This window comes from Podarcis pityusensis (genome assembly GCF_964106645.2).
Source record: "Podarcis pityusensis genome assembly, chromosome: 3".
NCBI lineage: Eukaryota > Metazoa > Chordata > Lepidosauria > Squamata > Lacertidae > Podarcis > Podarcis pityusensis.
In genome coordinates this window covers 90714568-90728597 of record NC_138026.1, presented here as the reverse complement: position 1 = coordinate 90728597, position 14030 = coordinate 90714568, and the positions used below count along the sequence as shown (strand labels likewise).

General features: G+C 44.8%; 1 protein-coding gene across 1 annotated transcript in view; it reads left to right on the top strand.

The window, feature by feature from the left end:
- The window catches only part of GALNT14 (polypeptide N-acetylgalactosaminyltransferase 14), a 244637-nt gene extending 233588 nt beyond the window's left edge, over positions 1-11049 (top strand). Inside the window, exons 14-15 of the mRNA XM_081000206.1 lie at positions 7847-7966; positions 9112-11049. Coding sequence (XP_080856332.1) covers positions 7847-7966; positions 9112-9270 — 279 coding nt within the window. The 3' untranslated portion in view covers positions 9271-11049. The remainder of the gene's footprint in view (positions 1-7846; positions 7967-9111) is intronic.
- The last annotated feature ends 2981 nt before the right edge of the window (positions 11050-14030 follow it).

Sequence of the window (14030 nt, the reverse complement as noted above, 5' to 3'; positions counted from 1 at the left end):
ATGTTCTGGTTAGCATTTTAAACGCATAAGCGGATAGTTAAATAGAAGGGAGGGAGAGCTGTTATACATTAAAGTCCTACCTCAACGCCCCTCAGTAAACACCAGTATGGGCACTGCAACGCTTCTGAAAGCTGCACTGGCTTTGGCTTTGATGTCTCTCCAGGGACAGTAAGTTCCACTATCAGCAGGAAACTAAGAATGTCTTTTTAATTTGCTCCTCGTTCTGTTGCCAGAGACATGGAGGTATAACATGCTGTGGGAATTCTCAAAGCTCCTTGTGGATTGTTTGGGGACCTGCTGTCCCCCCCCCCCCCACATCTGCTCCATCTATAAGTGGGGAGCCATGGACTCACAGATCATGTATTCTAGATGATAATGCCCAAGATCACTTGCCTTGTATTTTCTCTCCATAAGATGCACCTGACCATAAGACGCACCTAGTTTTTAGAGGAGGAAAACGAGAGAGAAAATATTCTGAATCAAATGTTGTACTAAACTATTAAATAAACTACCGGTATATCAGAATAATATTTCAACCATGTAAAGTGAAGAGCAGTCAACAGTGGCATTAAGAACCATCATCACTGTCTTTAACAAATGAAGAGAGTTTATCCCCTAGTAAGGGGGGGCAGGCAATGGAAATATATGAGCTTCCTACACTGAGTCCCTTAGATCTAAGGACTCTATGGTTTGGCCCTATACAATTATTTTAATAAAGCCAAAATAAGTGGGACTTTCTTCCTTTTTGTTCATTGCAGAGAGCTCTGGGGGCTTTCATTTGAGGGAGGAATGAGGGAGGGATCTGATTCAGTTCCCATTTAAAGTCAAACCTACCTAATTCACACCCTCGTATACAACACAAAGACCAAGCCACAGCTGCCCTTCAAATTTCACACTTCTGCAAAGGAAGGCACTACTGTCCCGGCAAGACCAGTGGCAGAGGGAGGGTCTTGTGTGGCGGCACGTCGCTTGTGGGGACATGGCATGTCGCCCAAGCGAGCATCCCAAGGGGGTGGCACGTGCGGCCGAGCGCGAGGGCGGAGGGATTACATGGCTCCCACTGTGCTTGCTTTACACCCATGTAAGCGGCTCCTGTCCCTCTTTGCTGCTTTAAAGCGAGCTGTGGAGGAGGGACAGATGGGAACCATGGCTCCACTTTATTCCCTCCTCCTTGGCTCACTTTAAAGCAGCAAAGCAGGATAGGAGCCACTTCATAAGAGGTGCAGACATTTCCCCTTACTTTTTAGGAGGAGAAAAGGGCGTCTTATGGAGCAAAAAATACGGTATGTATTGATTTGTGCATCTGGTTTTGCTGCCGCAGATGCACCATTGCGTTTCTTCTCTCTGCACTCCTCCCAACAGCCATTCCTTCTCTGGTCACTGCTATGGATGCACGACCTCACTGCCTGTCTCCAGACACTGTGATCATCTGCAAGGGATTCCTACATGGCGGGGTTGATGTTGCTAAGCTTCATGTCAAGTCTCCAGACCTCTTTGTAATGCAGAGTTGGTCTGTCAAAGGGCCTTGGGCAATAGTGAACCGCCCTCAGACCTCAGGGTATAGGGTGGTATATAAATTCTAATAATAATAATAATAATGCTCTCAAATTGTTGTCCTACCACCCTGCCCATTACCTGGTGTTCAGCTTCTGAATCTGAAGGCGCCACATAGCCTGACACTGGAGAGACCTGTCAGGAATAAGCATGGACCGGTGGTATCAAATAGTATGGGAGACAACCTTATTAGAAAAAGTAACCAATAAACTGAAACTGGCATGGGGACAAATGGAAGAAGACGCCTTCACCCCTGTATGGTTCCCCTTTATCACATACACAGCCAAACAAGACAACGACAAGATCCGCCAACAGCTTACAAATCAATCTGGCTAACCTGATCCAAACACACACACACACACCCCACTCACACACAAAAACAAATCTCACTACAGCCAACCAAAGGCAACCAACCACACCCTGGGTCACCCCCAACCTCTCTCACCACCAAGGAAATAAAACAGAAGAATAGTAAGAGAACCCACACAAGTGGCACTGACACAAAACCCCACACATACACTAAGTAGAAGAATAGAAGCATTGCCTCCCAACCCCACCCCACTCACTATTCCCCCCTCTGTAGAAAACACAACTTGAAAAAGAGACAATGCACGTATTTTTGTAAACTAAGAAATCTTTAATGAAAACATATTTAAAAAATAATAATAACTAGGCACCACATGGGAAGCTGCCTTGTTCTGAGTCAGACCATCGAGGTCAATATTTTCTACCCTGACTGGTAGCCAGTCTTGAACCGGGAACCTTCTGCATGAAAAGCAAGTTCCCTACCAGTGAACTGCAGCCCTTTCTCCACGGCTAGTAGCTGTTGATACAGCGGGCCTCACTGTGATCCTCTATGTATAATTTGCCTTATGCACCTTCGCAAGCCATCTAAACCAATGGCTATCACCCTCTCCTGGCAAAAAGGTTGCATTGAACAACTTCCAAGTTCTAGTAGTATACGGAACAGAGTAACTTCCCCACACTGTGCATAATTTTGTAAACCTCTGCCATGTTCTCCCTTGACTTATATTCCCTCCCCCCTCCTGCTTTTTAATAAAGGAATAATTGCCTCGCTGCAAGTGGTCCACAAACCCCCTCCTTCCACTCCTGGGCAGAAGGACCAGGAGGGCAGGACTCCCCAAATGCAGAGAGCTAAGTTACTCTTCAAAGGGTGTGTGGGGGGATTATTAAACTATTAAGTCCAGAGTCTAAAATTATCTAACTGTACCACTGATCATGGCACCAAGCACGCTGCCTCTGCAATGATGCTGCAAGTCAGACACTTGGCATTATCTGGTCTTGTTTATGTCTCATTTGCTGAAGGGATTGATTGATTTAGCACTTCACTGGAGAAATGCATCTGAGGGTAAATAATTGATCGTAATTTTGCCCTGGTTTTGTCTAATGAAGATGTCACCGTTTGGCTGGTGCATTGGCTTTCTGTTAGAAAGAGAGCATCAGTTGATATTAAACTTTGCAGTAACCTTCTTGGAATGGATTTCTGACTCTGGGATTCATTTAATAAACCCATTAATCATTAGCTGTTCCAAGAAACCTGACAAGCTTTAGAAAAGAAATCAGAAGCCTCTTAGGCCTGGATACACTTGAGCACATCGTCAACAGCAGCAGTACAGAAATGACTCTGTATTCAGAGAGAAGCCGTCAGTCTCCTGTAGGAACAGAGAAACAGACAGAAGGATGGCAATCTCCCCCCCCTTCCTGTTGTGCCCCACTGTCTGCCTCTCAAAATATCAATCACCGAGTGAATCACCAACATCCTAGTTAGTTAATGCATTATTTTTGTCCTGATCTTGTTGAAAAATTCAGCCAGATGCTCTGATCTGTCAGCTCTCTCCCCAGAGGATTCGCAGAACTTTGTCATAGTGAGCATCTCGACCAAGACAAAAACAATTGTTTCAGCCTCCTCTAGTGCACCTACGGCAAAGTGCTAAGATTTATTGTCCACCCTGGGGACAAAGCTGGTCAAATAAAAATGTCCACTCAAGGTGCTGCAAGAGCCCACAGTATTCTTTAAAGCCCGTTGAGAATGATAAAGATTGCCCCTTCCAAGATGCTCTCTTCCTACTTTACTGACTGGGAGGGGCTGACATTCTGTCCCTTAATTTATCTAATCTACTACTGGCTGAAGTACATTAGATTAAGGTAGTCATACATTACAAGCCTGTGCTTCTCACTTTGAGAATTCTTATGGAGTCTTGTCTCTAATATGATTGTTAGGGGAGGGGTAGTTCCTCTGGTAGGGGACACATTGTGCTCCTTCCACAGTAGTTTGTACATCTTTTGTGCCCACCCTGCACACAGCTCTCACCTGTGGTTACTAGAAGCTGTCAGCATGCAACAGCGACTCACACTGGGAACAGCTTTGACCGGCCAGCTCAACCAGGTGAGGGTAGCCAATGGGTGAGTTAGGGACATCCCCTGCAAGCAAAGATGCTCCAGTGGATTGATTGGACAAGACCAATAGTGGATCCAATGGTCAAGAAGATGGTTTCTGCATGTGCTACAGAGGGAAATGAGGAGCATATGGGATTTGTCAAGCTGGGAAGGTAGCCCATCTAGGGAAGAAAAACTCTGATCCTAAGCTTCCAATGCTTTGTGGAACAGCTTTGTGAGAAGAAAAGGCTAAGGAGTCAACCCTACACAAATCTGGCGTGGCGTCCCTAAGGCAGTTGGGTGGTGCCTCGTATGCTGTAAAGGTGGTGTGTCCCCTTCGCAGTGACACTCCAGCACAGTCAGCTTGGTATTTACAGTATTTATTACATATGTACAAGAAACAGCTACAGTTCAGAATTATGTGTCCAAACCTGTTGAGTCAGATTCAGGGAGTGGCTTCCTTCGATTCCCACGAGACGTCTTTGATTCTTATGTTTCATTTCCCTCCTTGTCTGTGCTGATGTGAAAGCCCCCTCCCTTCCAGAGTCTGAGCTCCCTTCCCGAGCCTCTGGGCAGCAACCCAGAGCCCTTCCTCCTCCTGGCTAATCTCTGCCCTCTTTTCCGCTTCCTCTGTCTCTGGGTGGTTGAAGGGCTCCACAGCATCCCCGAGCCCCTGCGCCACCTCTTCTGTCACTTGCTCCTCCGGATTCTCCCTGACATACGCCTCCTTCCATCAACTCCTGCAGCCAAGCTGGTGCCAAACATATTGCTCTGCTTTCCTTTGGACCACATCAGAGAGGCCAAGAGAGGGGTCTTGTCATCTGGGCAACTCAGGATGTCCATACACACTGCTCAGGATTGTGCCCTGGGCAGTGCTATTTCTCTAGAAAAAGAGGTGGTGGAACTCACCATGAACACCTCCCTCGTTCTCTTAGAATGGCAATAGTGCCCACCTGAGAGGTGCCAGAACCAAGTTCCAGTGAGTTCCAGCTGAAAAAAAGCCCTGGCCCTGGGGATGTCACTTCGATGCTGCTAACACAGCGGTTTGACTTCACCCCGGAGGTGCACTCCATTGTCTATCAAGACATGTTAGTTTACTCCAGTTCCCATCAGCCGCAGCCAGCATCACCCATGGTCTGGGATGATGAGAGTTGCAACCCAGCAGCAGCTGTGGGGCACCATACTGGCTACCCCTTTTCTACTAGGTCCACTGAGGCTTTGATTCCTTGACTTGGAATGGTACTAACCAGGAAACTAGCAGTGCTTTTCTTGGGGGACGGAGTCCAACATATTTGCTTTAAATTGTGGAGGCTGGAGATTGGGCCACCCTCAGAAGATGGCACTCACAATGATGGCCATATCTCAACAAGAAACTCCCCGCAACATTGCAGCTCCTCTGGATGCATCTGCACTTTTCCACTCTCAAATTCAGGATCTCTCTCTCATGCTCTATGAAGCTATGTTGATAAGAGGGCAAATTATGCAAACAGAAATGGTTCCCACTAAACTCTGGGTCAGACTAGATGGAATGCAAGATGCTTAAAGGCATCCCATTACCTGTCCCATATAAACAGATGGATGTCACTGACTCCTATGGGGAAAACTTAAATGTGGTTCTTAAATCCTTAGCTATAATATGGACTAAACCTGAACCCAACCCTTGCCATTGCATGATCCAACCTCCACAGATGGAGCCCTTGCAGAGTGCAGATGTATTCAATACATCTTTGTGAAAACAGGAGAATTTTGCATTTATAATATTTATATTTTTAGCCCATCCTATGCAAATACATTCCAACTATCCCCAGCCCTGGGTTTTTTAAATGCTTTGTTGAATGAATGCATCTTATTCCCAAAAATGGTTTTTCACAGGCATATTTTCAGTGGACTTTGGAGTCTTCTTCACGTGTTCTTTAATGCACCAGTTTAGTTTTGTGCCAAAAATCTGCCCTGCCAAGTTTTCTTCCTCTGTGAAAGAGGCTTCCACTTTTCGACCTCATTTTCAGGACTCTTTGGGGGTTTTGAGCTTTATCTTTGTGAGGTAGCCAAGACTGGTGTGTGCATTTTTCTTTCCAGTAAGCATTTCTTCAGCTCTCTGCAGCCTCCCCAGCTGCCCACACTTCCTGACCTGAAAAACCCTATAGGAACAACTGCCTCATAATGTCTTCCCCTGGGCTTTAATTGGAGCATGAGCACCTGGGAAGGCTGCAGACCACATGCCATCAGCGAGATGATTTGCAGCATGAAAGGACACTTGTGGGTACCCCTCAGCCACTTCAAAAGCAAGGTAAAGACGACAACAACACACAAAAACCCCTGCACCCCAGCCATGATAATTTCTCTGGATTTTTCTCCCCCCAGTGATATTTTCCAAAATGCAGTTTACCTTCTCATTAATTGGTGGAGATTTGGCCAAGAAAGACAGAAGCAAGCAGTGAAGCAGCAAAGGCAGTTGCACCTTGTCAAGAGACAAGGCAGATCTTTGCGAAATGTGTTGAAAGGCTGTACGTGGTGCAAAAGGCTACTGAGAAAATGTAGTGAGGGCTGTGTGGGGAGGGTGCTGGCTTCAAACAGTGACTCACTTCATATGCTACCCATTTCCCCCCTCAAAAAAAAAAAAAAAAAAGAAAAGAAAAGAAAAGAAGAAAAGAAAAGAAAAGAAAGAAGCTACATTAACGCTGTTGGAGACCGGGGACAATTTTTCAAGGCTTTAACATCATTCAAGGTGACACCTGTCACTGCTCCTCAGCATCATAATGAATTCAAGAAATAAATTTAAAGTATCATCTTTGGCTGACTTTTGCACGGCTGCCTTCGGATGGCGATGCAGCCTCCCCCTCCCCTGCCATTTAATCAGATGGAAACCAGATGGCGGCCCCAGATAAAAATATGGAAATGTTAAAGGAAAGGGGGGGAGAGCAGACGCCTGCACTATGCCCTTGTTTCACCCTTCCTCTGTTTCTTCCACTGTTGTCTTGAGAGATGCAAGGTAGAAACCTGTTTGTTACCACGATTCATCCTGGGCTCCAGAAACAAAACAAACTAACCCATTTCACGTTTCCTATGGCTGGTTCACACAACCAGTTCTGGAGTTTGTTTGTTTGTTTTAAAAAGTGTTTGGGACAGGAAGATGGAATATCTGCCTGAATTTATTCTACAGAAATGAAGTCAATATTAAGTGCTTGGCCTTGCACACAGATCCCAAGTCATTGTGCCACTCTTTCGCAAGTGTTTACAGTGGTGTAGCACATAACCCCTAATGACAATGCCCAATGGCTTCCTGTAGTTATTAAATAGCACCAGAGATAAAATAGTCCCCTCTGGCACCCCATAACATAGCTGACAGGAGGCCGAAAGTCAGTGTCCCAATACAGTACTAATCTCTAGACCCAACCCTACAGGTAGGATTGGAACCACTGAAATACAGTGCCCCAAGTTCCCCATTCCCCAGAGCCAGTCAAGGAAGATACCATGGTCAATGATTTCAAATGCTAATGAGAGATCAAGAAGCAGGAGCAAGACAGCACTACATCTGTCCCACAAAGGTCATCCATCAGGGTAACTAAGGCTGACTCAGTTACGTGGGGGAACAATAGCCAGAGTTGTGTGTGAGAGCTGGAAGCTACAGACGGAGACATGCCTTGCTCCATGCTGGATTGAAATCTATGACTAACAAAGGAGCTAGATCTTTTGGGGTGTTAATGCTGTGAGGCCCTCCATCCTATGCTCAGGTTGCATATCTGTGTAAAGAAAACCATATATCCTAAAGACACTGCAGTCTCCACTGACATTCATTCCAAGGAAACTGAACTCTGGACAAAGTGTTTGGAACCCCTGGAGAGTCTCACCACTCAGAGAATGGGGTAGCATGTAACAGTTTTCTCCTTTGTTTCAGGAATGGACATATACATACAACCAGCAAGTCCGCTTCCAGAAGCTGTGCTTATCAATACAAACCCTCTTTCCAGGTTCACAGGTGGTACTCTTACCTTGCAAAGAAGGGGATGGCAAGCAGGTGAGGCCATTTCCCCCTCAAAAAGACTGAAAGCTTTCTCTCTTCCAGCGTACTTTACTAGCAGTGATATGAAGTGTTTTTCTCAAATCATCCTACAAAAGTGTCTTGTATAGGAAAGTCAGCCCCCCAAAATAATCCATTCACCCTATTGTCTAGACAACCTAACTGTGGCAAAGGAACACAATGCCTGTGAAAGGAGCACGTGGTGATTGAGACCTGCTCACCAGGAAATTATCCGAAATCATTTGGTCTTGCCTGTTAGAGGCCAGCTAAAGCAAGTCTGGAGTCTTGGAGCAAATGAATTGGTGAGACTACCCAAAACCAAATCGAGGGGCCAAATATTGGCCATATAGACATGTTGAGATATGAACTGGATGTGTGGAATCAAGGAGCAATTGATATATCTTTATAAAATTATGCATGGCATGGAGAACGTAGATAGAGAAAAGTCTTTCTGCCTCTCTCATAACACTAGAACTCATTGACACACAATGAAGTTGAATGTTGGAAGAGTCTGGACTGATAAAATAAACTTTGGATCTCCCTCAGGAGGCAGTGATAGCCACAAACTTTGATTGCTTTAAAAGAGGATTGGACAAGTTCATGGAGATAAGGCTGTCAATGGCAACTAGCCATGATGGTTATGCTCTAGGTTATGCTGGAAACCACAGGGTGGAGTATTCACAGTAGACCCAGGGAAATTGATGAGCATAACTAAGTTATGTCCATTACTTTCAATAGGTCTAACCTAACTTAGGTATAACCTAGCTGAATATCAGCCATATAGCTGATGCACAACAGTTGTGGAAACCAAAAATAGATAGAGGGAGTGCTAGCCATTATTATTATTACTTCACAGAGCATAGATAAGTGTTTTTCCAGATGTTGGTTTCCTGCTTGGCAGGGGGTTGGACTCGATGGCCCTTGTGGTCTCTTCCAACTCTATGATTCTATGATTCTACAGCCCCTCCTAACTCCTAACCATTGGCTAAAGTAGCTGGGGATGATGGGAGCTGTAGTCCAACAGCATCTGAGAACCCAGCATTGAGGAACACTGCCATAGATAGATCTTAACTACTGTAGCTCAGTGGGGGCAAGGGATGCTGAATTTAATCTTTTTGCCTTTCTCCTTTCTCTTCCAAAAGCGATGGAACAAAGTTGGTTCTCACATTGAGCACATGGCCACACGTTACTGCCTGGACACCGAAATGGTGGGGGACACCAACGAGAACATGAGGGAGGTCGTCATTAACCCTTGTGAGAGCACTGCAATGAGCCAGCGATGGGAGATGGTGATGTCCTGACCACATCTGTCGACAACGCTAGCAAGCTCAGCCAAGAGGACCTTTGTTGAGAACAGCCAAGGCTGCTGTCCAAGCTTGGGGGTGGGGTGGGGCTTGCCTTCTAGCGTGGGGCAAAAGCCAAAGAATAAGGACATACAGCTGTGCCTAGGTTGAAGAAAGCACACAAGTGCTGGCTCTGAGAGCCGTAGCAGAAATTCAAGCCAGGTGGGACTACACATTCATACAGATAAGAACACAACTGCTTAATCTGGAAACAATGTTCAATGACCCTCATCTGTTAGTTGTAGCAGAAGTCGCTCTTCTCATTTTTGAGAAGGGAACCTGCTGAAATCAGTAAATGCAGTAATTGATTGTCCTCATTGATAAGGTGGTGGGAAAGCCTTGGGAAATAATAAGTGGGAGAGCAGCTTCTAGCAGCTGACGGGCAGGGAGGAGGAAAACCAGGCCTTATGGGAGCAGAGAAATGGATATGCTGGGATACAGCAGAAAAGGCTAACTAATCTTGCACTTTTGATTGATGTAACTGAGCACAACTTTGGAAGCGTGCTGGAGTAAGCTATATTGCACATTATAATTTGTATTTGATTCATGCACTTGTTGTGTGCTAGATACTGTATATGCCTGGAGTGAGAAAGTGTGTGTGTGTGTGTGTGTAGGGGTGTTGGAGAGAGAGAGAGAGAGAGAGAGAGAGAGAGAGAGAGAGAGAGAGAGAGAGATGGATGATATCTGGGAGCTGAGGTCAAATCTAATATGTGTGTAGAAGAGAGGAACTGTTTACACTACTCTGTTGCTGCACAAGGCTTACTCAAGGGTTTGGGTAGACCAAGAAACCACCAGTTTCTCCCTTCACTGGCAACAGCTGGAGAGAGAGATGGTGCATTCTTACATTGCACAGGGTCTCACATGCAGCATGTAACTGGTTCCCCGTATTCACACACTCCTGTGGGAGAGCACAATCCTAGACTGCACATGGGACAGGATGAGGCATAAAAGAGATGCCCTCTGCCTCCAATCTCCCCATTTGCTCCGTATGCATTTAGTGGTTCTCTTTGACAGCTTCTGAGCTTTGGAAAGTGGCCTGCTTTGCCAAGCTATAGCATTGGCTGTTCTGCTTTCCTGTTAAATCCTACATCATGCAACTACTATGCCACTGAGACCAAACACTTGTGGTGACGGTGGCTGTTTCTCAGAGCCTTGAGGAGGACAAGAGAAATCTAGCATTACCTGTGGGCACAGTATGTGATATTGTATCGCCCCACTGTGGTCTCTATTCTTTTGTTGAAAATCAACCAAGCCCTGCAAAAGTGTTGGTCTAGAGACCATACTGGGGCTAAAATGGTTGGGGGAATTTACTATAGTTCACCCATGCACAAGCCATGATAGCCACAGATTCTAGAGTGACTGGACTGGAGTATGGGTTTGAACAGTCTGGATTAGGTGAGCAACACTCGAAGTCCTTATTGAAATGCAGAGTTGGACCTCTGGACAACAAACCTGTATTCACAGACCAGTTATGAATTGGATTCTCATCACTACTGGCAATGCTTCGACTCTGAACAGTAGGATCCATCTTATATGCGTATAGTAAGAGACTTGAGTCATGCTTCTGTATGAGAGAGCTGTTTAACGCTGTACTTTTTCCCATCTCAGGGGGTCTTGGATGAGCCTAAAATCACCTGCTGGTCCTCTGTAATTGTAATTTGTCTCTCCACTGTTTAAAAACCTTGGAATAGGGGAAATTTTCACATGCATCATAAAAGTAATATTTTGCTACTGGAAGACCAACGTCTCGTGTTTTTTCTCTAATGAAAATGCAATAGCTCGTGCAGGTGTCTTGCACTGGTAAAAGGGAGAAGAGTGTGCAGCTCTTCTTCAGATACTTTTCTGCAACTTCACTTATAATGAGCAGCCTTGCCATCCTCTAGCACTGTTCTGTGCCCCCTCCCCCAAATCTCAGAAATGGTGGTGTGAAACAGCTTTTTGGAACACCACGAAGATGCTTTAGATGCTGGCTGTTTTATTTTATTTAAGAGTAGCAATTTTTTGCACAAAAACAGCTAGTTAAACATGACCAGCAGGTGTTATGTTTACGACATACATATTATGTAAATCACACACATCTAAATATTCATGTTAGCGCCGGCCTTCTGGCTTCAAATATATTTCTGACAGGATCCTTGGTACAGTTCGGGCTCCTGAAACAAGCCATCCACAAACTTTAACGGAAGGGTAAAGGCTAATGCTACCTTTAAAGAGAGCTTGGGTAGATAAATTACTTTAATGATATAGGCTTCAGACGGAATGCAGTTTTGCCGAAGGGAAATGCGCTTGGAATTATGGACCCAAAGCATATGTGAACAAATGAGGGGGATAGTAGAAGGGGAAAAAACACAACACAACTCATATGTTGCAATGTCTCACTATATATATATATATATATATATATATATATAAAATTATAATTTAGGGCAAGACTTCAGAACTGAAATAGACTTTACAGAATTATTAATGCTGACATTCTTCACTATTTCTAAGGCTCAAGGTGAATTACAATTACATTTTCAAAAAATCGATCAGTTTAAATTAAATAACATTGTATTTATCATCTGAATCTTCTGCCCATCCTCTAAGGAAATCCTCAAGGAAATGGCAATGGGCTTATTCATCCATTCATCCATCTATCTACTTACCCCAGGGGTGGGGATCCTTTCACTGCCAAGGACCACATTCTGTTATAGACACCTAGGTACCACAGGCCCGTGGTGGGCATGGCCAGAGGCAAAACTGGGTGGAACAAGTGTAGCTTCTACAATGTACACACACACATCCCTATCTTTCCTCCATCTAGACAACCAAGAAGAATTTCAAGGGCACATTCCAGTCCGGCAAAAGTACTCAGGGGAGGTGAGAGTCAAAACAGTTAGGTAGAGAGGCCTTGAAGTCCACAATTGGCCCCTGGCCTTGAGGTTTCCCACCCCTGCCTTACAACACCCCTGGGTGGTCAGGTAAGCTGAAAGAGACCAGCTGAAGGTCTCTCAGTGAGATTCGGGGCAGGGGATGAGTGCATGGGAAAGGCTGAACATGAGATAATTTGACTCCCTGATGCGAATCACCCTCCAGGTATGTCAGCCTCCTGGTCCCTTCCATCCCAGCCAGCACATATAGCAGAAATGCGGGGAAGGGAGAGAACCATATTTCTTTAGAACGGCCTTTGTTTCACGCAAATTCAAGAGATATTGACACACTCTGGGTGGGAAGGAAATATTGAGGTGTGGAAGCATTATGTGACATATTATACGTTGAAACATGAATAGCTTCTAAACAGAAACTTACATTTCCTTTAAACATCCCTGTGGTGGCCATCACCAGAGAAAAACAAGCTACTTAGTCAGGATAATATCCATTTGGGAGCCTGCACTAAGAATGGCCAGCATGATTTGTGGCTGTTTATTATATGTACACTCAAAGCGAAACCTTGATCCGAACGCCTGCTTTATGCATTCCTTCTATGCGGAGGCCGTACATCCCAGCCACTTACCACATTTGCAATGGATCTTTAGCTTGAAAGATCAAAGCCATTGTAACCCAAAATTGATTTTCCTCTACAAGAGTCGTCCGAAGCAAAAACCAATTTGGCTTGTATAAAGTGCATTCAGCGGGAGGAGATATACCTGGTATCACCTTTTGAAGCTGTTTTTTTTGCCCTACCATGAATAACAAATGGCACAATAAGGGGGAAATTCTTACAGCCGATCTGATCTCTACCCATCCATGAGATAACACTGAAACTCGATGAGCTTATTTGCTCGAGTTCAAGACTTGGGTGTCGTATTTCATAGTCTTGTTATATAGCCAAGTGGTGTAATCCAGGGTTGTGCTGAGTGAAGAATCTCATCCTCAGACTGTGTTTAAAATCAGTCTCATAACTAATATCCATTGGTAAACTTCTCCTTTATGAATTAGCCCCGATCCTTCTGACGGTCTCATATTAATAGCCACTATGAAATCCTGCAGCCATAAATTCCATGGGCTGCATAAGTGTTTTGTGATGAACAACTGTCTTCAAAGTGCTGGATTCACTGCCATTCACTTCAGCAGATGACTCTGAGTTCTCAAGTTTGGGCTTGTAACATACTCAGAGGTTCCCTTGAATGATTGTACACCACGGATCATGAAAAGGCTGGAGAAAAATACTCTGTTCCCAGAAAAGATGTTATTTCTGGTGTATTGGGTGTACCAGACAATGGATTTTAATGAGCAGCATGTAGAACATGACTTTTATAGCCAACTTGAACTGGGGGGGGGGGGTGCGTTTAAACCTGACAACCAATCTCTTGCAAGTAGCTAGAGCTATAATTAGATTTTAAGATAATTAGATTCCCCCCCCCCCCACTCCCAACAGTCAGTAACAAAGAAAGCAAGGAATTAGAGGACTATAGTTTTAGCAGCTTTGGATAAGGATAATTTCTGACATAGCTGGTAAATATCAGTCACTTTGAGAGGTGAGAAGTTCCATGGGTAATGGGGACCTTACTCCGAGGGGTAAGGAATGCCCCACCAGCACCAAGATCCATGACTGGAGCAAGGCAGACAGTTTGGTGTAGTGGTTAGTATATTGGACTATAGTGGCCAATATTTTCTGATGGTTTTTGGAAATAAACACACCAGCAGGAGGGAAGCGGGCTTTGGATGCCTAATTCATGTTGTCTTTATAATCCTAGCTATAGTTTCAGCAGCGCTAGAAGATGAATTACCCACTC